At 37.9% G+C, this 26,257-nt stretch overlaps 1 protein-coding gene across 1 annotated transcript in view; it reads left to right on the top strand.

Moving 5' to 3' along the window:
- The window catches only part of grid2 (glutamate receptor, ionotropic, delta 2), a gene marked incomplete at its 5' end in the record, with an annotated part of 543,021 nt that overhangs the window by 419,027 nt on the left and 97,737 nt on the right, over window positions 1-26,257 (top strand). The window contains 2 exon segments of the mRNA XM_005916136.3: window positions 13,958-14,059; window positions 22,863-23,060. Of these exon segments, the coding sequence (XP_005916198.1) occupies window positions 13,958-14,059; window positions 22,863-23,060 (300 nt within the window).

Here is a 26,257-nt window from a genome sequence, read left to right as displayed (position 1 = left end):
TTGTTATATATCTGAAATATGTATTTGTGAGAAATATGCAAAAATATAGAAAACCAGGAAGGACCGAATATTTTTCCACACAACTGTATATGTTGGCACTGGTGTGTGTGTGTGTGTGTGTGTGTGTATTTTGCATGCTGTATAGCTGTGTTTCTTTAGCTACATGTAAGTGAAGTTGTGTTAAACACATATAACTACTTACTGTAAGCCTTAGCATTTTTTTCTTTTCATCTGTGATGATTGCAAAGCAAAAAGCAAGTAAATAGAGTTATTTGCATGCCTACCTACCTGCACTTACCAGGCAGACACGGTGGAAATAGTGGAAGATAACTAGATTTGAGAATTTCTACTTCTGTTAAGACTTTTGGGGAACCTTGCGTGTAAACTCTATTAGATCAAACCTGTATTCCCAAGTGGAGTCTCACCCTTCTCCCACTCTTCCTTCTGTTGTATCTCCCATTATTCACCAAGAGTATTTGCAGGGTGAAGAACATTTTTTAAATCACTTTCCCCATTTTTTAACAGCATCTCCTCCTTTACTTATCTCTGCTCTACTTTCCATTTTTTTCTGTCTGCCTTTTTGTTTCTTTGTCTTTTTCTCACGTTTCAAGAGAACAGAAAAGACAAACGCCATAAACACATACAGAGGTAAATACACAAATTATGTATCACCTTATCAATAATTAGCATTATTTTTATCCTGTAGTGTTAATCATAGACTTTTATATAGCTTTGTTTTAGACAAACACATTTTTTCTCATTTCTCATATCTCAAACACAAAGGTTAATTGATTTAAAAAGCATTTTCCAAGAACTCCAATTGCGCTCATCTTTTTAGGCAATAAGTGATGAAACGTTTTCTTCTTTATTCAATTAAAAAGAGACGGACACTGAATTAAATGATAGCGCAGTTTAATTATTAAGTTACATATTAATTTAAAGTTTGGTATTTAAAAGCACATTAAGTAAGGAAGTTTCAATTATATATACATACCAGAACCCAATCTAACCCGCACTGCACACACACAGACACGCGTCTTCCCAACAATTCAAGCAAGTCATAAAACAGCTTGTGGCTCATCTGGGAAATCAGAACAGGACTTGTTGTTGTCATCGTTATATTGATCAGAGACTGCTCAGTGTATTTGTGTGTGTGTTTGTGTGTGAATGCAAGTGTGGATTCGTAGGTGTGTGAACATGTGTATATGTTTGCATGTATATAAGAAAGAGAATAAAATCTATAGTCAAATGTTGTACTTCAAGTCATGAACATGAAGTACTCCCGCTATGAATAACCCCAATTGCTACAAAATAAAATAAGCAATAAAACAAAGAATATATTTTTGCCCCCTGCCTTTTTTGATATTATGCAAATTTCACATGTCTGCATATAAAGAGGTTATGAACACTCATAAGTTAATTTTCTGTCTCTTCTCGAACACTTTTTTGATTTGTTTAGATACTAGAATGCTGAATTCACATGATAGTCCACTGTGGATTTGTATAGATAAATCAGAACTCCTCTGTATTTTCACATTTGGATAAACCCAGATCTATTTCATTTGATCTTGCTTCTCTTTTTAATACCTCTTTAATTCAGCATGGGTGATTAAGAAATCAAAATTTTAAAAAGTAATTATTAAAATAAGCTGTATCTTTATAAGTTTTATAGCTTCGGTCAGGTGTAAACTTCAGTAATGTTATTATTTCATGTTTTTTCAAACCTAATGTGTACCTATGTACACTAGTTTGTTTGAAATGGTGGTGGTGGTGCCTTCAGCTAGTCAACATTCACTTCCATCTGGATGAATCACCTCACACTTACGTCATATGGTTCATCTCGTACAGCCAGAGTACCTACCCTAAAGGAGGAACCAAAAAAAACAACACACCCTTAAAATGCTATTCTAAAGGCTGCAATCATCCTCTGTTTCTGCAGTACAACCACATAAAAGAGAGTACTATTTCTACAGTGGTTTTCAGAATTTTTAAAAAGGTCCAGAAGGGCCTAGTGAAATCATCTAGTACGGTGAAATGATTGTCATTGCTTAAGTAACAAGTCTGAGATGAATTGAGGGTTGTGAAATTTTGTGTTATACTGCTGGAAGGTATGTGGTCATGAAATTCAACAATCAAGATTCTTTACTGTCATTTTAAGGAAATATACAATGGAATGAAGTTGCACTCAAGGAATATAAAAATGGTAAATGGCCTGTATTTATATAGCGCTTTACTTTGGGGTCCTTAAGGACCCCACCCATTGGTGATGGCAAGCTACATTGCAGCCACAGCCACCCTGGGGCGCTCTGACAGAGGCGAGGCTGCCAGACACTAGCGCCACTGGGCCCTCTGACCACCACCAGTAGGCAACAGGTGAAGTGTCTTGCCCAAGGACACAATGACCGAGACTGCCCAAGCCAGGGCTCGAACCGGCAACCTTCCGATTACAAGGCGAACTCCCAACTCTTGCGCCACGATCGCCTTATTAAAAATAAGAATGAAATATCAGTTAAGCCAGCGGTCCCCAACCCCCGGGCCTCGGACTGGAACCGGTCCATGAGTCGTTTGATACCGGGCCGCGAGAGTTTAGGCTCAGGTGTGAAATATATGGTTTTCAGGGTTTTTATCGGTTTTCAGCGTTATTTTGTTATCGTTTTGATCGTTAACTCGGTTTTCCTGGGTCTTTTCACATGTGTTATGAATAAATCTTCTTTTTTTCGGTACCGGTACTAGTTTTATTTTGTTGTATTTATCCGCGACACATTAAAGGCCGGTCCGTGAAAAATATTGTCGGGCATAAACCGGTCCGTGGCGCAAAAAAGATTGGAGACCGCTGAGTTAAGCTATAAATATAAACAGTTCATTTCGCACACACAACAAACATCACAATTTCCCAGTATTTCCACTATGCAGCACATTCATTGCCACTGTATGCATTCATAAAGTCCACATTGTGATTTACTCCTGTTATTGTAATTGCTGCACGTTTTGTATATAGGGGTGTGCTTCAGTCCACTGTTCAGGATGTTAATGGCTTTAGGGTATAACTGTTGATGAATTTTTTGGTGCATGTTTTAATGGACTGGTAACGTTTTCCTGAGGGTAATGATTCAAAGAGATGATGAGCCTTCCAGTATACTGTTGTTGTTGTTTTTCTTCCAACAGCAGGAGGTTGAGATGTCTTCCAAGGCAGGTAGCTGTTAGTTTGTGATGTTTTGTGGACATAATCAGCAACAATCTCCTCAGTTGGTACTAAGAGGCCACATGGTTTAAACAGAATATCCCCCAAAATGTTATACCACCACCAGTGGGATGATATGAAGCAGGATGTATCCATGCTTTTGTGTTTAGGACAAATTCTGAACCTACTATCTGAATGTTGCAGCAAAAATTGAGGCTCATCAGTCCAGCTCATCTTCTGTTATCCAGTTTTGGTTAGTCTGTGTGAATTCTACTGAAGTAGGTGAAGGAAGGCACCCGGTGTGCTCTTCTGCTTCTAGACCTAATCTGCTTTGAAGTTTGACCTTTTGAGCTTGCTTTTCTGCATACCTTGGTTGTAACAAGTGGTTATGTGACTTACCTTGGCCTTTTTATCAGTTTAAAGTAGTTTAGCCATTCTCCTTTAACCGCTGATGTCAACAGGGCATTTTCTCCTGCCATTCACTGCACTGGATATTTTCTTCGTTTTTTGGATCGCTCCAAACCACAGAGATGGTTGTGTGGGGAAACCCCAGTAGATCAGCATTTACTGAAACACTCAGACCAACCTGTCTGGCACCAACAACTATGCCACAATCAAAGTCACTTAAATATCTTGCAATATAGATCACATTCTATATGAATTCTCTATTGAATTTTTGATTTGACATGCTGTGACCATTTAGTTAAAGGCATACAATGTGTAATATGAATGTACAAATAAAGACTAAGCTTTGCTGTTATGTAAATAATATCGGTAAGCAATGGAATTTTGTTTTTCCTCAGGAGAGAAGAAGGGGGTCAAGAGGCAATTGCTGGGCATTGCTATAACCTCTCTTTTGTCTGTGAAGGTTCTCAGTCATCCAGGTCATCGTAGTCAAAGGAGCTTGCAAAGAAAAGCGTCTGGACTTCTTTAAGTTGCTTGAAGACGTTTCACCTCTCATCCAAGAAGCTTCTTCAGTTCTAAGGTCAAATGGTGGGGAGTCCCAGATTTAAACCTAGTGGGAGTATCCCCCCAAAAAAGGTTTACGACACCAACTGTCTCCCATCTATAATCCAGTTTTGAGTTCCCTCCCAGACGCCTTAACGCCCACTCACATCCTGGGCCATCTGACCTCAGGAATTCGCATGATAAGGTGGGGCCAGGTTTCACAATGAGCTCACCCGAAACCCTGGCTGATTGGGACCCACACCCATTTTCACACCTTGGCTCAGGCGATTAGAGGATCATCAGGGGGTCCCTTTGTCCCTCTGTGGGGGGATACTCCCACTAAGTTTAAATCTGGGACTCCCCACCATTTGACCTTAGAACTGAAGAAGCTTCTTGGATGAGAGGTGAAACGTCTTCAAGCAACTTAAAGAAGTCCAGATGCTATTCTTTGCAAGCTCCTTTGACAACCTCTCTTTTGACAAACGTTATCACAACAAGGAAAACAAGAAAGTCTCCACTAATGTTGTTCTGTTGACTGAAGACCTTATGAATTCAACTATGCTGGGGAAAAAAAATCTCTTTAGAAAAAAATGTGTTTCTTTTTACATTATTAGCTTTTACATGACACACTTAATCAACAATTTGCCATCAGTATAGCTTTTGTTCTTTTAATTGTGTCCCTCAAATTCAATTCTGTTTAGGAAATTGGTGGAAGGGCAGGACAGAGTAAAGTGGCTTTTTGATTTTAATTGCCATTCAGGTTGCAGTTTTTGTGTTCAAAGACACAATGATTGGAATGCGGCATGCTTTGCTAAATTTTATAATTTTATTTTAATAACACCAAACAGCAAAATAAAATAACACAAGTAAGTGAAAGAAAGGAAGAGAGGAGACGAGAATTCCTGTACACTTGGAAGTAGTTTTCATGCTAGAGTGGATGAGCACACAGACTATGAGGTAGAGAATGGGCAGCTGGTGTTGCAGACCTAGTGTAAGTGGTGAGACAAGCACCCTGTGTTAGCTGAGAGAAAGACGGAGAGGGCGGGCTTATTGTGCATTAAAGTGCACATATTGTTGTTTAAGTAAATTCATTATTGTAGAGTTCATTTACTTATTTCATTTGATCTTGCTGCTCTTTTTAATACCTCTTTAATTCAGCATGGGTGATTAAGAAATCAAAATTTTAAAAAGTAATTATCAAAATAAGCTGTATCTTTATAAGTTTTGTAGCTTCGGTCAGGTGTAAACTTCAGTAATGTTATTATTTCATGTTACTAATTAAACACTCTTTAAGCACTTTTTGAATAATTACAAAACATACTGTGGAAATAAAGAGTAATGTGCCCATACTGGGCTTCTGTTCCCACAAACCGATGCACAGCTGGATAGAGCTGAACTGAGAAGATATTCCTTAAATGGTGCATTAGATGTTAAAAGCCAAAAAATTTGGATGTAAAATCTTTACTTACTGTGAATCAGCCCTACCGTTACTATTACCACCACCAGGAGTGTAGGACTGTCATGATCAAAGAATGATTATAATGAGGCATTAGTGTTTTGTTTTGTTTTTTTAATAGTTTCATCGCAGGAATATTTTTGAATAAAACTGTCCAAATAAATCAAGGCAGTGAATAGAATAGATTAGAGCTATGCTTGGAACTGCTTTCGAGGCCGATGGATGAGCCTGCACGCTATAAGGTGGAGAGAAGGCAGTTGGTGGTGCAGAGCTTTCATACTAGTGCAAGTGGACTGCTTGCTGCAACAAGCTGGTGCTTCTCTGACTGCCACTGAACTGGTAGAGAGCATGGAGTGGGGAGAGAACCTTGGACTTTTAGTTGGTTCGTTAAAAACATGTCAACCAGCAAGCACAAATATAGCCGAGGGAGGGGAGAGGACAGAAGGAAGGCTTGGTGTGCAAGCTGTTCGTAGACTGACATGCATGTTGCTCATTAGCAAGGGAGAAACGGAGGTTCGGGTGGTGGTAAGAGAGGGGTCACTTGAGGAGAGGGAGGGAGACAGGAGTAGTGGAACTGCTCTTCGGTTTGACTGTGCGCATGTCTGGCTGCCCTCTCTTTATAGCAATGGCAAACATATGACTGCATAGTGGCGTCAACAGAGGGAAGATTATAGCACAACAGATGCTGAAAGCAGAACACCTACTCCTGGGCAGGTGAAATCCAGTTAACACAGGGAAAAAAGAAACAAAAACAAAAAGAGGGAGACACGTATGATCATGGAGGAAAGCCCTATAGTATTTCTGCTGCTGAAGGTGAAGCAGATAAACTACTAATAGCTAAGAGTAGCCTACACCAAGAGTCCATTATTACACTGCATTAGAAAGTCCAAAATCAAATCTCTCTCTGTGTCTATCCACTAGTGGAGCTCATCATATAAGGTGGGAGGAAGTGCAGCAGCAGCTAATACAGCAATTGCCCAGGTCTAATTTCATGGGGAGTTGCTCTTATGTCTACCAGCAGTAATTTGAGGTAAGGTGTAGAGCAGAATTTTGACAATATTTATTCATACATCTCTGTTTTACTTTTACAACTTCCTACGCATATTGATTTTGTTGCAGTCGATAGTGTCTGTCAGCGCTGTGTACAATTTTCCCACCTCCATGGCTTCCAAATGTCACCTGCTATCGACTGCATTTTGAATTGCTACGAGTCATGTATGTAACAATCAGGCCAGAAGCCACAGTTTGTGTCACAGTGTGCTTTGATGTGTTTGCCACAGGGAGAGAAAATAAGAGATACATGAAATCTCAAAGCACCCCTTAGTGATTGTAAGATGCTATTTAGGCTAGAGGATACCTGCATGCTGTTTGATTGTGCATCCACATACAGTATTCGGGGTTTGTGTTCACATTGATGTGTGTTCCAAGAAAAGGGTTTGTTGTAACAGTAAATGACTCGTGGCTCCAACACAGCACTGGTCGATGGTCCAATCACCTTTAAATGTGTGTGGTTACACATCCTTTAAAGTGCCTGGGGTCTGTCTGAGTCTATGCAAGTGCGGTGGCTGGAAGTAGGAAGGAGACTGATATATCCATTTTTTGTTCAGTGTTATAATAATGTTTTACAGATCACAATGACAAACAATACTGAAAGACTGACACTTTAATGTAGATGTTTTTATTTGTACACTACTGTGCAGTCTTAGCCTTTGTGAATGTCTTTTAAAGATCTTCTTTGGACATACTACTACTTTTTCACTTATTTTTAGTCCAGTCCTTGCACCTGACCATTTTTAAACAAGTTTTTTTTAAACCCTTAACCCTGACCTAGGAATGATTCTAGCATAAAATGCCACCTAAATTAAAGAATGAACCAGTGTTGTTTCCACACATAACAGAAAACTTAGCAACGAACCAGTTTTAAATTGTATCTTTAGGCACTTTTATACTAGCAGCCTGTTACAAAAGCAAACCATTTGTTCACATTTCTTTAGATGAACCTATGAAAAATGCCAAAGATAACACAGTTTGACAGGCATAACATAATAGTTTTGCACCAAGAAGTGCTATTAGCTAAAAACTGGCTGTGCTGTGCAGCATCTCCCTAAAATATTTGAAGAGGCTGGACAAATGTAGGACAAAAGAATGAGTTTCAGGCTTAAAAAAACTAACTGCAGAAGATGAAGAGTATGTGAAAGTCATATCCTTAAGAAATAGGAAGAAGCCCAGTAAAGATGTGACACAGGATCTATGAGATTCATTTGGCCCCTCAGTTGATACGGTTGTTGCAATATCATCCAGAAAACATGTGATCAGGAACAGCTTCCTTTTTAAGCTGTTGATTCCAAACACTCTGCTAATGCAGTAAACGCAATTGTGGATAGAAAAACACACAATGGAAAACTATCAGTCGTGGAATTGTCTCACCAGAGCCTTGACCTCAACGTTATTGAAGCAGTGTGGGATCATCTTAACAGAAAATGAAACAAAAGGTATCCAGCATCCAAAGAAGAGCTTTGAATGTCCTTCCAGAAGCCCATGGTGATTCATCAAATGTTGTTTAAACACAATTTTGGTAAAATGAGAAACAAAGAGATAGCATGCTTTGTCAAAAGAAAAACTGAACTGAGAGCAATAAATGATGAAAAAAGAGAAATAAAAAAGGAAATTAAAGCAGTGATAGAGAAAGAAGGAGAGAGAGTGTGGGATGTTAATGGCCGTGTTTAGATGCTGTCTTCTTCCTAATGGTTATAACATGCAAAGGCACACAAACACTCACAAATGCACATTTACTTCATACTGTCAGGCTGAGAGCCATTATCCAGAGCTATGAAGATAAGCAGAGGTTGGTGGCCACTCTGCTAGTCATCCAACCATTTTAACTCATCACCTGCACACCTCTACAGTGAAGCAGCCTCTATTACTCCTTTTAGGTGGAAGCAAATGCATAAGAGGATAAAAGTGAAAATACTGACATTTACATTTGTTGAAATATTACAAAGGTTCTTCCATCTCCTTCGAGCTTATGGCTTTGTCTCTTATTTCCTCTTAACCGTCCATTTATAATGTCAAAGAAAAAATGAAGATAGTAATGTAAAAACAATGTATGTACTGTTAAGTACCCTTATCAGTAAGGCTGTTTTTGCATGTCATTGATAAAAGAAGACCATTTAAGTGGATCCAATTTAAATGACAATGGAAAAAAGTAGGAATGTGCCCAAACTCGGCTTTAAGTTTTATGTTCTCACAAACAGATGGACAACTGATCCAGGAAGATGTTTTTCAAAAGAATGAAAGAGCATTTACAGTAAACAATGTGGATTAAAATTTGATCACTTCCCTCACCAGAAAGTGGGCTTTAAAAAATAATTATTGTAGTTGTTGGCAATGACGCATTTAGGTATTGAATCATACCTTTCAAAGTGCACTATGTACATCTATTGTGGTTCTACTGTGGATCTATATGAGAGTGGGGGAGTGAAATTTGATGTACTGCATGTTGGTCTGGGTGGGTTAGTGTTTTTGTCTATAAGTGTACATTAATGGCTAAACAGCCTGACCCTGATTAGTACCCTCTATTATTACTTTAGTCCTTTGCTTTTAGTGATTGATATGTTTTGCCTAATCTTATTGACTTATAACTAAATGCTATGAAGAATGCAATAGACTGCCTCATTGGGTTCACTGCTTTTCTGTGTTATTGTGCATATTCTCTGTCCACATTGTTTCTGTCGGATCTAGCACCTCATCAGTAGTTGGAGCAACTGACTGATTTAACTAGTGCAAATGCACGTGGTTATTAAACCAGTCTTTTAGGAACTCTTGTTTTATTAATGCAGTCCCAAGAAATAAATATTAAGTGCCTTGCTTAAGGGTAAGATGACTACAGTAGGCAATTCCTGTCTCCGGGAGGCAGTACAGGAAACACTTATGAAGCAAAACCATGTGGTTTTGATTTTTTAACTCTTTCACTATCACTAACTCTTATCTCAGTACAATCACTGAGTTTTGATTACCACTGTTGGGGCTCACTGCTGCATAGCTCAACAGCTCTGTGGAAGCCAGGATTACAGAGTGCCATAGCAGGTGTGCTTTTGCTGTTAGCCAAAGGCTTTTTTGTGTGTGTCTGTGTAAAAATGTGTGTCTCGCTGAACCCTTTTTTTTTTTTTAAATTATTATTATTATGAATTCCGCTTATAATCCCTTTTCTGGATTTTAGATAATGTTCTCTTTGGAGCAGGTTGACTTATATGTGTTGTTGTATGGATTTGTTTTCCTACAGATGTGGTCAGGTGTGAATGTAAAGTGAAAAACAGAGTCTGCTTTTGGTTTTCTAATCGGCATTTTGCTACAGGACTAATATTTTATTGATTATATACATTCACACTTTTAGAAGCACTTATGGCAACTGCTGTGCTGCAACTATTTTTTTTTACAGTGTGTCATCATCTTTGTTTAACACCTATCAACATCTTGTTTGTCTTGCATGAGGTTCACCCATCTCCATATCTATTTTTTCCTCCCTAAGTGTCGCTGTTTGGTTTGTGTTAACTGTTTCTCACCTGTGTTTTTATTCGTGAGACCTTTCTATCTTTTTCATGTTACCACAATCTCCTTTTCCAAGTTTGCTTCTGTTGCCACACATATCAACAGCACACAGGCGCAGCAAAAGAGTAGCGTGTACAAACACATTCACACACTTTTATTAACGGCTGTATTGACAGTGGGTTTGTGGAAAAAATTATTCAGTAGTAGTTTTTCTGTGTTGCAAAATAAAGGCTAGCAGGCTAATATTAAGAGAAATACAGGTTTACAGATACCTCTGTATTTTGGGCCGTTATGAAATAGAGAAATGAGCTACATTTAGCTCCACATCTCCCTCTCCAGGCAAAAACATGGATAGCATGGAATTTGATTTACTTGGGTTTGTCTGTGTGATTTGGGTAAATGCAGAAAGATGAGCAAAGATGAGCACTGTATTGTTGATTTAAGTGCTGGAACGGCAACAATGTTGTATGGTTGCAATAACACATAACAATAAGACAGTTGTACATCCTACACACCCTCATATATCCAACTCACAGTGAAGGTTGATGAGGCTCTTGTGTGAATTATCTAAGGTCACTGGACTCTCTGTTCTAATAGGAATGATAAAGGTTGTAATATTTTCCACTACAAGGAGCAACAAAGAGGGCACGTTGCAAATAAAAATAATAAAGGCTCTTTTAAAGGGCAGGACCTTGCTCACAGCGTGCATTTATAAAAGCCCTGCATGTCTACTTTGGTATTGGCAGTTCAAGCACACATCAGCTTAGTTTAACAGCAAGAATGCTTAAAGATGTTGAAAAAGGTGCTTCAGTGATGTTGGGAAGATGCCAGTGAAGTACGCCCACGCATGCTTGAGGTATCAAATAAGAGTTTAAAAATGTAAAAAGTACCTGTGGACGTGCAGTATTAACACATTTAAATGTGTAATGGATGAAATCCCCAGTGATAGTTACTCTCTCCCCATTGATCAACAGTGCTGTCTGTCATGGTTCACTCATGAGGAAAGACCCAAACAGGTAGGCAGGCAGGCTACAGAAAGAAACAGCACACACACAAAAAGAAAAGAAAACACAAAAGTACTCATAAAAGGTTGCATAAGTAATGACAACAAAGAAACATCAAGGATGTAGAAAATAGACTAATGCCACGTTATATGAGGGTACCTTAGCTGTACCTAGGACTGCGCTCTTCTGGACAGAGATCTCAGATGTTGTTCCTGGGATCTACTGGAGCCACTCGCACAACTTTGGGGGTCACTGCACCGAGTGCTCCGATTACCACTGGGACCACTGTTACCTTCACCCTCCACATCGTCTCCAGTTCTTTTCTGAGCTTCTAGCACTTTTACAGCTTCTCGTGTTCCTTCTTCCTGATGTTGCTGTCATTCAGTATCGCTACATCTATCACTACAGCCGTCTTCCTCTGCTTGTCCACCACCATTACTATCGGTTGATTAGCCATCATCAGTTTGTCTGTCTGCATCTGGAAGTCCCACAGGATCTTAGCTCGGTCATTCTCTACCACCCTAGGACGCATCTCCTATTTTGACCTCGGATCTTCCAGGCTATGCTTGGCACAGATGTTCCTGTATACAATACGAGCACTTGGTTATGGCGTTCCATGTATGCCCTGCCTGCTAGCATCTTGCACCCTTTTCTTATGTGCTGGATTGTGTCGGGGCGTCTTTACACAGCCCCTGCACCAGTGGTCTTGCCTGATGTGATAGACCCCAGCCTCTATGGATCTTGTGCTCAGAGCTTGTTCCTGCGCTGCCATGATTAGTGCCTCTGTGCTGTCTTTCAGTCCAGCTTTGTCCAGCCACTGGTCGGACTTCTGGATGTTAGCCACTTCCACTATCTGCCAATGATACACACCGTGCAGGGGCCTTGCTCCTCTTCTTTCTTGTGTTTCTGCTGTCTGAGCTATTCACTAAACATGCGGTCGGTTGTGGCCATCTTTCTGATGTACTCACTGATGTTTGTTGTCTCATCCTGGACAGTGGTTCTGACACTCACTAGTCCCTGGCCTTCTTCTTTTCTCAGGCTGCTGGATTTGGTGTGAAACACTCCATGCATGGTGGTTCATCTGAATCTTTGATATAACGCAGCAACAATATAAAGGGAAGACAAACATAATGACTTAGTTGGTGGTAGAGTGGGTATAACTTTTCGCACTTTTACCAGAGGTGAAGAAAGACACAACCACAGACAGACAGGAACTAAGAGGGCAAAAAAAAAAGTCATGGGAGAAACACCACAAGAATAAGTCAAAAAGTAGTTATAATACAGCACCGGCTTCTAATGGCAAATCTAGAATTAACTCACACACATGATCCGTGTCTACAAAAATCATTACACGAGGAGTGATTTAAACTGTTGGCTTTGATTTTGAAAAAAAAACAAAACTTCAAACAGGATGTAGCAGGGCATGAAAAAAGCCACAATTTTAGAGAAGCTTTACCATAAGTACTGGTCCCAAAAGGGAATTGATCAGAATTGGCAGAAAACTGTATATCCAACAGTAACTTCTGGCTTTAGAAAAATGGATAATCCCGTATTTCCCTCTGCACTGTGTCCTCTGCTTCTCTGATGTGTTTGTGTTTTCTTTTAAATACAAATCATCGCATGCAGTTTTGTGTGTATCATAGTGTGCTTGTGATACACAAAAAACAGTTTTTCCCCCCTGTTTTTTTTCCTACTGCCTCTATCTCCACAGGGAAAACAGACTAGTCTGATCTTTGAAGCCAAAAACAATATTTTATTGAAAACATCAGGCAGATTTAATAATTTGGTCGAGAGGAAGAGAAAAAAAAACACTGGGTGTTTATGATGCAATTTGATAGAAGTCTGGGTCAGAAGGAAATAGATGAAATCTTGTATACTGGGAGTTAAAGCAGTATATTATGTGCTGTTTATGATTATGTTGGGGTCCTAGGTAATTCAGAAGGTAATTAATTCAGTGCTCAGTTAAGTCAGATTTTGTAATGATATGGGATATCATGCTGAAGCAATCATATAAGCCTTGTGTTTGTCCTTTTTCACATTATGCATCATGCACTTGGGGGTGAACTGCAGATTGTAAACTATACATTCTAGAGAAATTTGATCAAGGGTTTTTTGGCGATTAGCAGGAATATGGAATGGGAACCGTCAAAACATAAGACATAAAAGTTAGATGAGCCAAATGTGTAGCTGAAATGTGAATATTCCTGATTGGTGGTTTACAAGAAGGTTTTTTAATTGGGACATTCTGGTTGGTCACCCATAGATTAGTTAGTCGAAATCCTTATTTTGCTTAATTGACTCTTTTTAATTTCCAGAAATAGATTAGAGTGCAATATTCATGATGCTCAGTACTAACTGCACCCAGTGTACAAAAAAATGAAGTGTGTCACCATTACAACTGTATATTCTGGCATTGCGTGTGAGTCCATCTGGGCTGGAAATAAGCTACCAAAGTGGTGGAACTACTGTAGTGCACCAGAGATAATGATCATTTTGTTCAAAACAATAACTTAACACACTGTTAAATAAAGGTAGTTAAAACACTGCAAGCTTACAGTTTATTTTGAATATTTAAAAGAATGTGAAAAAACACTGAAATCTAGCTCCATTCTGATGTGGCTCTGTTAAACAACCAGCCTTTTTGGATTTCAATGATATCAGTGATACTTACATTGCAGTGTTTGGATAAATCCAAGCATGTGATTGATGAATCGCTAAGTTTTTGTTCTTACTGAGGAATTAACCAGTCGTATGTTTCAGATTTCTGTGTAACTAACTGTTTGGTGTGTTTCTGTGTGTTTTTGTTTGTGTACATTACAGCTAGCCACATGGGACCCAGTTCATGGATTGAATGGCACTCTGACAGACAGAAAATTGGAAAACAACATGAGGGGAGTTGTGCTACGAGTTGTCACTGTTCTGGTGAGTTTAACTGGCCAGTTTGTTAATCTGTGCGTGTGTCTGTTCTTCGATTATGACAAGATTTCCAATTGTCCAAAGACAAAGAAGACCGATTTCAGTCTTTATACAACTTTTCCTTTTGTTCATCTTGAAGAATCAGGAGGGACTGTATTAATTTGACATTTCAAACTTTTGCTCCTTTATAAATCTGTCCTTTTGTCTATTTTTGTGCCAATCATTCCACTTTATATATATGGGAATGGATCTAGGGACAGCTTAAGAGCTTATGTGAGGGCATGAAAAAAAAAACAGTTTATCAGACAGTGTTAGGAGTAAAGATGGGGGTCATAAAAGCCGAAGAATACCTACCACGGTGAGCTCACTAATGGACCAAGCTATCATAATTTCATTAGCCTTCATTTTGACATTTGACAACTATGTGATGGAGTCTTGATGGTGGTGGGACTCTGGCTTTCCAGCTCTATCTGCCTCGCCCGCAGCATCGATTTGAGTATATCCCTTGAGTGCTTTAAAGATTCACAGCTATAAATTCTTCATATCCCCCCTTTGAAGTGAGAAACAGAGGGAAAAAAGCGATAATGCTAGACATCTTTGTGGCTATCCCTTTTTACTGATCTTTTCATACATTTTTTCAGTCTTTGATTTTCATCATCCTTAAAGGCAAAAAGGATATGGGCTGTGAATATTGTCCCTCTTCTCATTTTTGGGAAGGAGTATCTCTAGTAATGTGAGAAGGTGTATTGTTTGCACACTTTTAAGTTTGTGTTGCTCTTCCTGTTCTGTAGCTCTGCCTGTGTAAAAATGTTTATGTTTTACCCAAAATGCCTCATCCCCCTTGTCGGCCTACTAGCAGAAAAGCCTAGAAAGGGTGTGAAATGTCCATGTGCGTTCCCAGATCTTTCCATGTGTAAATTGTTGCGGTTATGACCCATAAGTGTGCAGGCACTTACGGATGCACTGTACACCCGAATAAGTTACCAGAACTCAAAAAAATTGAGGCAATCGATTGCCTCAATTTTTTTGAGTTGATCAACTCAAAAGTCAAATTTTTCCAGAACATGAAAGTTTGGATTACATGGTACTTGTATCTTTTGAGAACGGTCAACTCAAATTGATTGCCTCAATTACACTGAGTATCGGTAACTTAATATACAAAAGTCATAAACATCTGCCATTGAACAGTATCTTGCCTGCACCCTTTTAGCACATTATGTTGAAATTAAATACATTTTTTTTAATTAAATAAATTAAAACTAATTAACAAAAACATTTATAAATTAAAATAAGTAGACCAAAAATTGTTTAGTCAGGAAAACTGTCAGAGTAATGAAAAATAATGCCAAATGATAATAAATCATATCAAAATGTGCTTTTGGCTCTCTGGCTAATATCTGAATAAGGCAACAGGGCAGCAATTTGAGTGAATTACAATGCTATTTGTTTTACATTAACCAGTATCAAACAGTGAAATTTAGGTCATCTTGCGCAGCCCACAATGTTTTAGAAATAGTATTACGAAAAACATTAAAACATACAAAACATTAGTGTTGCTTTGCATTATGTTAATGAGAACAAAGGCACGTTGTATAGTTTGGACCTATTGGTTGAACACCTGTAGAGTAATGCAATAACGTTTTGAGGCATTATTTGGATAAAAGGAGAGAACTTTGAACTAGCCTTTTATAATGCTTCACCCTGCATCCTTCTTTCAGATGAGTTCCTACATAACCAAGTCATTCTTGAGGGTCTGTAACCTGGGTGACAGTTTACCACTTTCTAGACCAAGTAAAATCTTTTGAGTAAATTCTAAAGTGTTGGTCAGGGTTTTGGGGTAGCTGAGGTGAAGTGCATAGATCAGTCCAAACATTACCAGGAAGGCTTCACCAAATCTGGGGAGACTGAACACGGCATCACTTTCAATGATGACAGAGATTTTCACAGGTTGGTAGTGAACTGGACTTGTCGTGTCATGGTCACTGATGACAGTGAAGAGGGCCACTTCAACACCATCAAGCTCCAACTCATCAGATTCGTCCTGAATTAATGAAAAAGAGATACTAATCACAATCTAACCCAAGAAATACAACAGACGACATATAATTTCTCATTTTACCAACTCCCATTGAGATCCAATACCTCTTTTACAAGGGAGACCTGAGTCTCACTGTAAGAGGTGAAAAACAGAAGATCCATGTTCTGCACACATAAATCAGCTAATTCACCAGAGAATCAGGTGGTGTGAGATAGACTGAAACTAAGCTAAAGGAAATACACAGGAAAACGTTTTACTAAACATCTTATCACTTTCAACAAAACACCAATTCAGTTCATTTGTAGTGAGGAGACAGAAAAGACCATACATGGAAACCGTATGGGTAGACTAAACAAAGCTAAGTCCAAACAGTGCATCAAAATACATGTTTGTACTTTGATGCACTGTTTATATATACAGTAGTATCTGTTAGATACTTAAGGATACTCACAGTGCAGGTTCTGAAAAATCCAGAGACATCCTCACGCAGATAGACAGGAAGGGCGTGGAAAATGGTAGTGCGCTTGGTGTGGATATCATGGATTTCCTATTTCCAGATAAAAACAGAATTGTATATACTGGTGAGTTTACTGAACAACAACAACAACAGTCAAATCAGAACATACAGTATGTCCACAAATAACCTGTTCACATCTTTAATACAGTCAGACAAATAGCAAACACAAAGTGGAGTAATAGCAAAATTCAAAAAGCTCATTTAAATCATTGAACCTGTCCAATGTTCCACTGGTTCAACCTATGAAATGTGTAACAATCTATTATTACCTGTTCATTGTGAATTCTTAGAATTTCAGCCAGGGCATCTGCTGTCTTCCCAGTTTTTGATGCCTTCTGTCTGAATAAGGTCATCAGTCGAGGAAGATGGCGGTCAAGTTCAGCGTAGAATGTATTGGGCAGGTTCTGATTTGTAATCCGCTGAAACTCTGCATACAACTACAGCAGAAGGACAATACAGTTCAATTTGAAGAATCTCGCACATCTTTATAAAGCAGCAAAAAGCTGCCACATGAGTAAGAATTACAATTTTCATTTTAAAGAGAGCTGATCCATATTATGTCAGACTCCATTTTTAGAGCAGGCCAGAGGTCCAAAAGCTCCTTCACTCCTTCACAACCCTAACCCTGCACATATAGTTTAAAATATAGCGTTTCTAACAAGAAAACGGCTTGAAAGCACTCTCACTGCAGACAGGTATCTCCGCTGGGTAACTGCAGGGACAACGGGCTTGTTTGGACCCAACTATTCTGAGTCATGAGAGGGGGTTTAAAAATTTAGAGAGATTAAAACACTTTGTTTCATACTAGGTGACCGGGCGCCACCTCTAGAACAAGTAGTATCTAACTTTTTAAACAGCCTGTGACCCTCATTACAATAACTTAATGCTTGCTCTGCAAGTGCAAAGTTTCCTTCGGGGAGAGCAGCAAAGCACATAAAAAACACGGACCCGACATTTCTGCTATTCTTTTCGACACGCACCCAAAATACAACTAAATATTCGTATTTTAACAATAAACTAATATCAACATTGAAAACTTACTGTAAGTCCAGTGATGCTAGTTGCTGCCGTTAGGTCCAACTTTCTCCAGTCGTCCATGTTGCCTCTTTGGTGCTGTTCCCGCCCATATACCTTTACTTCTTCTGTGTTTTGTATTAATGCTCATTAGCGCCGCCTTCCGCTTCGGAGGGTGAATCAGAGATTAACTCGGAATAAAAATTGATTCCTGCTGCTGCTCAACACTTACGGAAAAAATTAAAAATATATATGTAGGATACATTGATAAAACAATGAATATTAAAATAAATACATTTTGTCTTCCACTAATGCATTTAAGACAATTTGATTTTACTTATTTGGTGAAACACTTTGAGATTTTATTGTATTTTAGCATGTGCTACATAAATTAAGTTTATTATCAAATCCTACCTACTTGAAACAACAAAAATAACAGGACTTTACCATTCTTATATGTCCTAACTTAACTGTCTTACGTTGTGCTTGAGTTGTGATTTTAAGTGATGCTTACTTAATATAGAAATAGTTCAATTCAATCAAATATTATTAGTTTCATTTACTCAAAAAGAAGAACATGTTACACGAACTTGACATATTTAAGTTAACAGAACTTTTTAAAGACTTTGAGTATACACTATTTAATCTATTTAATTACTTTGAACATTCGGGTTTACAGTGTGTGTGGGAGGAAAAGCCATGTACAGTAGTTTAGTATTAAATGTACTGCATGGGTTTTGTTCAGTAAGACTGGAGAAGAGCTACTATATTAAATACTATATAGTATATTAAAGTCTGGTATATTTCAATCTGCATTTAACACTGATGCTCACTGGGGAAACACAAAGACATTAGACATTATTAGAAAACTTCAGACACTTGTACCTCCTGCTATCCATGCACAGAAGGATCTTGCAGGAATGGTGATGCTATTTGGTCAGTAGGATTTCATAACCTGCTCTACAGCACGTTAGTTTTGCAACATATGTTAGAAGTAAGAAGTGACCCAATTTCAGGGTACTGAAAACTCGGGTTAACAGTGAAGTTAGCTGGATAAGAATAAATCCTGCTTTATAATATAGAGTCAGGAGTAGAAAAACTTTTGGGCACAAGTGACACAATTAGCCAAAAATGATGTTTTAAAACTAAAAAATATAGTTTAAGCGCTTTAAGCAGTTATCAAAATGTGGTTTTCTTTATACTATATGTAAGACTATATAGTTAGCTGGCCTAACAATCTAAAATTACTGTCTTATATATGTTTCTAAATTAAATTGTTTAATATCAGCATGGCTTTCTTCTTTTCATCATATGTAGTGGTCTTGTCCTTTTTTATGCGAGGGTGCACATTTCTCTGATTTAAGTAGCAAGCTGTGGATTTAGCTACAGTAGCCCAAATATGCAGCCAAAGGCAAAATATGTCCCTTTTTAACTTGAGTTCATATTTTTGGAGATAATGAAGAGAGCTCACAATGTTCTCTCTGAATAAAAAGTAAAGTTTTACTTTGAAGGAAGATAAGACACACAGTAACCACAAGTGTAATTAATGCCACATTTGTTTTGCAAGGTGGCTAATGATATCGATCACTGAAGATTGATGAATTAGCAATCAAATTAAATGATGTTTACAATTTGACAGTTGTTCCTTTACTTTCATTTGATAGGCCATCTAACAATAAAATGTATTTTAAAGGGACCATCTGTAGGATTCAGTCTAATGATGAGGTTGGAGATTGCAACCAACTGCTTACCCATCTTTTTCCGAGTGCTTAGAAGAGCCTTAAGTGAATGCAAACTCAAAATGTAAAAGGCTGCTGATAGAGCCTGTTTGGTTTTTCTGTTCTTGGAGAATAAATATGGTCGACCATGGAGAATGTGACAGTGCTCTATCGATACAGATGATTGTCTATACACTAATGAAAACATAATTATTAAAATTCCTATATAAAAAAAGAGCTCTCTAAAGAAAAAAAACTTGTCCACTGTCTTGTACACTAAATATGAATTTAGTGTACATTTTTCTTTGCATCTCAATTTGAATTGCTTTTCTGTTGTTCTGAACTTTATATCGTCTTTCTTTACCAAACTGAAACTGAGAGAAAAATCATTATCACACAATATAAAATCTAATCTACTGCAGGCGCTGTCTGGACCTTTCAAAATAGATTTTACTTTTACGGTACACATAGATTTCTCAGAGTGTTTTGGAAATGATCACAGTGGCACAACTTACCACATGACTCTGTCAAAACTAGCATTCCCTAGAGGGAACTTCAAATGGTATTACTTAGTTTTTGTGGAGGGAGCAATTCCTTTTTCTGGTATTTTTTTCCAAAAAGAATAAGAGGAACATTTCCAGTTACAGGAATTAGTCTTGAGGAAAGTTAGGGGAAATGATGGAAATGAGACATGGGAACAGTAACTTCAAGGGACGTGAGATTATATACTGCATAGTGACAAGTGGGAGTATTGTAGCTTGATGGATGTGTGAAGATGAGGTATTCTAGACATATGTTCAGGGAAAACTAGAATCTACAGACATTGCACCCTGGAAAGATGCAAAGTGTTATATGTCAGCTGGTAAGTGGCAAGAGAAACAAAGGGGCTGTAAGGAAAAAAGCAGAGAAAGAAAAGCAACTCGAGAAATACAGATGAACATCACAGTAATACTACATCTCAAAGGATAATTTTCTTGCAAGATTTCAGTCTGTAAACCATTTACTGAGAAGTGATTTAGCCCAACAGTTTAAAATCAGACTAAACAGCGCAATGTTCAAATGGTTACGTGACTCTTTGTTGACTTTTAGATAGTCTCATTATTTTGCAAGTGAAAAAAAATATCAGTTGCATACCCACAAGTGTATTAATTCTCTCAGAGCTAAGATAAGATGAGATAAGATAAGATCAGATCAGATAAGATAAGATAAAACACAGTCATGACTAAAAGAAAGTACACACTTTCACAAGTACACCTCATGATTCAATAGCTTTTTCTTCACATTATTGTGGAGGATTTCTGGTGGACACCTTCTTTAGATCCTTGAGGTTTGCAGGCATTCATTTATGCACAGCACTCTTGAGGTTGTGCCACAGCATTTCAATTGGGTTGAAGTGTAGACTTTGGGTGATTGCAATATTTTGATTTTTTTCCAACATGGCCTCATATTTGGTTCTAGAATACTTTGATTATGATCACTGTAGAAGAAGCCCAAATCTTCCCCCCTTCGCCTCTGTGCTTGACAGGTGTTATGAGCTGTTTGTGCTGATATGTCGTGTTTGGTTTTCACCAAATGCCCAAACATCTGCACTTTGGTCTCATCTGTGTAATGAACAATATTCCCGAAGTTTTGTGGTTTGAATGTATCTCTGTAAACCAAACCTGTGCTGCCATTGCAGCCCTTTCCAAACAAGCCATACTTAATCAGTATTTTTCTTTTTCTATGAGCTTTACGTTTGTAACACGTTAACTGCATTACTAGTAGCATCGCATAGTCCGACCTTAGGCTCCACTCCATATCTACTCATTGGAAGATTAGCATCTGTCTTGAAAGTTTTCCACTTGTGAATAATTCTTCTTACTGTAGAATAATAGATGTGAAATTGTTTGGATCATATAACCTTTCCCAGATTGATGGGCAGCAAGAATTACTTCTCTAAAACTATTGCTGATGCCTTTCTTCTTTGCTATTTTGTTAACACAGATCTGCAAAACTTCTGCTTTATAGAGGTCCTCACACCTGTTGTTGGCCAATTAATCAAGTGCTTATAGTGAAATGGCTAACGTTAATATGCATGCCATTTGTGATAACTCTTTGATACTTTAATGTACTTTAATGCATTAATGCTATGGAAAAAAAAGTTAAGCTTAAAAAACTTTAACTGCTGGTGTTATGTGTTTTCCACACCTACTCTGTCTTTCACACATAATGTAGTTTAAAAGTTATATAGTGTAATTAACTGTAGATCAGGAAATTTGTACTATTACTTTGCCTTGATTGTCCTGCAGAACAATGCCAACCAGCTTTTCTCCACCATGTCTATTTGTTTATAAAGGTTTACAGAACCCCCCAAATAAGGAAGCAATCAGTGTCAGTTGAGGGGAAAATCAGTATGTATGGCTGTTTTTGTTAGTGGGTGTTCCCACCTGAATTGATGGATGCTTGTGGTAAGAGAGGGACTTGGTATGCATGTCCACTCACTGTCTAATAGTTTATTGAACTGCAGCTGCTAGCAAGGATTTGAAAATGCCAAGTTAATGTGTAGAATGCCCTGTGTGTATATGTTTCTGTTTGAATGTCTGTGCTTAATGTGCACCCAATATCCTGTCAATAACACAAACAGTCTCATAAAATAAGACACATTGGTCTGCAATGTTTCACTCATCAGTAAGGATTTATTAAACAAGAATTGTGTGGTAAACGGCTAGAAGGAAAACACATAATCCAAGGTGTAGGAAATGAAAATAAGTCTCATGTTGCTTTCTATTTTTTGTATAAGCAAAGTTTCCTTGAAAATTAAAAAAAAAACCCTTGTGCTTTGTTCACTTAATTGCCTAAAATGACAACGCTGTTGGATGTCATTTAACCTCAACAGAGAGCCAAGTGCCAGAAATCAATATACAAGAGATTTAGGCTTCCCAATGGTATTTAAGAATGAACCGTTAAAAACAAAACTGCTGGAATTTAGGGTGCAGTTATTGATCTTCAACATTTTAATTCACTTTAAGTTGTCAGACGGGGTACCATTTCAGTAAATTAATAAATTGGTTCCATAAATGAATACAAGGATGCCGAGATGAGAACTTCAAATAATGGGGTTAATCATGATTTTCACTTGTTACAGTCAACATACACTCACTCAAAAGGTGCTTCAGCATATAATTTAAATAATGAACATATGCTGAAAGATGTCTGCTTGCTTTCATACCTTGATTTCTTCTAGAATAACACATAGGATTATTTTCACATTTGCAGCATTAATTTTCTAGTAGGTAGTAGAAAATAAACCCCAGAGAAGAGCCTACCTGTAACATGTAGTTTTACCTTTTCAGGCATTGCTTGTATCATTATCTTTAAATGTAAAATGTAGATTCTCTCAGATATGCTTGCAGCCATCAAAATGATCTTTTGTGCTGCTAACATGGTTATTAGGGTAATGGGGGACTTGATGCTTGAATGAATGGTGCATTGATTGGCTGCTTGACTGACTTACTGACACGCTGACTGTTCGTTGCCTTCTAGGAGGAGCCGTTTGTAATGGTGTCAGAGAATGTTCTTGGGAAACCAAAGAAGTACCAGGGCTTTTCCATCGATGTCCTGGATGCTCTGTCAAACTACCTGGGCTTTAAATATGAGATCTATGTTGCTCCAGACCACAAATATGGCAGCTTGCAGCCTGATGGTCAATGGAATGGACTGATGGGCGAATTAGTCTTCAAGGTAAGAAGATCACTTGCATACACAAATGCACATGAGCAATACATGTTCCCTGTTTATGCACACGCTTATACTATATCACTGCAGAAGGAGGAGAAGCTTGCATGTAGACACGAATCAATTGCTGAACAGAACAGCCTCTCTTAGGTTTAGTTCACACTCGGATGGGTTCCATCATCACCCACTTGGTAACCATTGGATTTATGTCTTTAAACTTCTTTAATTTGGAATGAGACATTTAGACACTCATTCATAAAGAATTGTACTATGTAAGCTGAAGTGGATTTGGGAGGCGCAAAGATGAAATATTGTGTGATTTTGCATACTAGAGAAACACAACAACTTTATAATAATTTGACTAGCTTCAAGTATCTTCAAGTGTTATAACTGCTGGCAGACACTTGAACTGCTTCAGTGGAAAGTGGAAAAGTGGAGATGATATAGTGACACTATAAATGTGGGTTCACCAAAGATGGAGAGGCCTCTAGATTGAGGGTAGTAAATTGGCATATTTGAAAAATAACTACTTTGACCATGACTTAGCCCTACTGACATAGACTTCAGTTGACATACTTCAAAATTTACCAGTTTCATTGCCGTTTAATATTCTGTTATATCTCAAAGTGCCCTTATTATATGTGTGAGAGCTGTTTTTTTAGTTTTGTTCCTTGCAGCATATCCTAGAGAAACATAAATGGAGACCTGGCAGCTTATCTTGCGCTAGTTGTAAATGCTTGAGTTTGATAACTATTTGTCACATCATACATATATTTCATATCATACTCACACCGTCTTTTGCTGATTAAACAAAGTCACACAATAAAACCAAGCTGAACTTTTACATGCAGGAAGTCTAGAGTAGTCACATATGAATTTCTGTTTTTAATATCACTGAAATGTGATGATACTAATAATCATAAATATTTCAAATCTGAAAAACTCCTAGCACATGCAAGATTGCTGTTGCTTTGCTTGGAGTCCATCTTAAAAGACAAGGCAACACAGGGAAGTGTTTCTTGTGAACCTTGTGAAAATAACTCATGATTTGAAAGGCACTTTCTGTTCCTCTGTGGCTTTGATTGTTTAAAATATTCATTGACTGTTGTTATGTGGAAGCCAATAATAAACCCTGAGCTTACCTTAGTTTCTTGCAATCAAGTCATTCTTTTATGCTTAAAATAATTTATGTTTTGCTAAAACTTTTTTTTATTACTATTTTTTTCCTATTAAATATGAGGTCTGAGCAAAGGTAGGACTAAATAAATATTTTAGGTTTTAAACTCAACATTTAAGGTGAGTTTACCTGTTTTTTCCTGTTTATTCTTTCGTGACTGCACTCACAAGTGAACAATTCTTTTGAACTTCACACACTAAGGTGGAAAAGGGGAGGAAAGAGTGGAGTTAGGTCCAAAAGTATTTGGTTATTAACGCAGTTTTTGTAATTTTGCCGTATTAGATTTTAAACAAAGCAACCACGATGTGATTTAATTGGGAGCTTTTATCTATAAATCGAGGGGTTTGACAAAGTTAGACGTTTGGGAATTACAACCATTTTGTTCTTTCATTATTCCATGACAATGAGCTGATAAAAGATCAGTTGTTGCAAAGTGTGGAAGTTGCATTTGGCAGCTGTTCACTGGAACTCTCAGCAAGAGGTCCAAAGAGATATTGAAGCAAGGCAAGGTGTCCATCATTAGAGTATAAAAACAAAATAAGACAACTTCGAGTAGCCAAATCGGCAATCTCTGGTACATTCTTAAAAGGAAGGCACTTACAACACCAAAAGGCCTGGAAGATCATTTATGACAACTGAAGTGAATGAATACAGAAGTCTTTCTCTGGTCATGAAAAACCACCTTCACACCATCTTTCTAATTCATGAACACTCTTGAGGAGGTAGGCGTATCATTGCCAAAGACTACAATCAAGAGATCCCTTCATGAATGAAAATACAAGAAGGTTTAAACCACTGGTTACGCTCAAGAAGAGAAAGGGTAGATTAAACTTTGCCACAAAACATCTAAAAAAGACCTGCACAGCTCTGTAAAAAAATTCTGTGGGTCCATGAAACCAATATTAACTTAAAGCACACTGATGGAAGACAAAGCTGTGGAAACGAGATAAACAGCTCAGGATTCAAAGCTTACCACATGTATATATAGCAGCCAATGAAACAAGAGGGTTTTTTTATGTGACTGCAGAGAGGAGTAGCAGGATGAATTGTAAAGTGTACAAGGCTGTAGTCTCTGCTCAGATTCAGCCAAATGATGCAAAACTGATCAAACAGCACTTCACAGTGCAAATAGATAATGACCCAAAGCACATTGCAAAAGCAGCCCATGAGCCTCTCAAGGCAAAGCAATGGGATATTCTTCAATAGCCAAGGTCAGTTACCTGATTTCGACTAACAAAGCTTGCTTTTCAGTTTTGCTGCACTTTGATCGCATCTTGAACTGTTTGATTTTAAAAAAACGTGGTTTACAGGTGTGCATCTTACCAGATCCTTTCAAATCAATAGTACAGTGTTTTTCTGCCATGATCATCTCTTAATGGCAGGAAAAACTTTTTTTCCAATTTCCAGCCCAAACACGCACCATTTTTATACAGTTAGATCTAATTTAATTTTAACAACCTTTTTATGACTATGTGAAAGTGTTTGTGCAAGTTCATATTTATGTCTGCATCTGCACAATACCTGCTGATGTCCTTTGATGAAATCATATTAACCTGATGCACATTTTGTTCACCCTAGGTCAAGTATATATTTTTCTTTGATTGTTGTCTTTTGTTTTCTTCAGTTGAGCAGTGTTTTCTCAGAAATTTCCGATTCCATCACTTCATTATTTTCCTTCGGCTGTGTGTCAGGCTTGAGTGATTTTGTAAGACTTGGCTCTCCTTTCCTTGACCTTGAATACTTGCAGTTTGTATTTAACATTTCTAGCCCCCTCTCCCCCAGTGGCTCACAAAATTACCGAGAAATGCTTCAAGCACAATGCATATTTATGTGTACACAGATGAGCACAAGTTGCAAATAAACTGAACATGCAAATAATTCTGTTTTCCCCATCAGTCAGCTACAAGGTTTATCTCTCCAAAACCAAATTATACCAGATAATTATTACCCAGAGTGCTTCCTGTAAGTTTTCATATTGACTGACCACATGTGTCAGCATGGCAATTCATCTCATCCTATACACACA

The sequence above is a fragment of the Haplochromis burtoni genome, unplaced genomic scaffold (assembly GCF_018398535.1).
Source record: "Haplochromis burtoni strain Fernald_Lab_line unplaced genomic scaffold, NCSU_Asbu1 Contig_18, whole genome shotgun sequence".
NCBI classification, from domain to species: Eukaryota; Metazoa; Chordata; class Actinopteri; order Cichliformes; family Cichlidae; genus Haplochromis; species Haplochromis burtoni.
The sequence above is the reverse complement of the archived record's forward strand: the minus strand, read 5'-3'. Positions and strand labels throughout refer to the sequence as shown.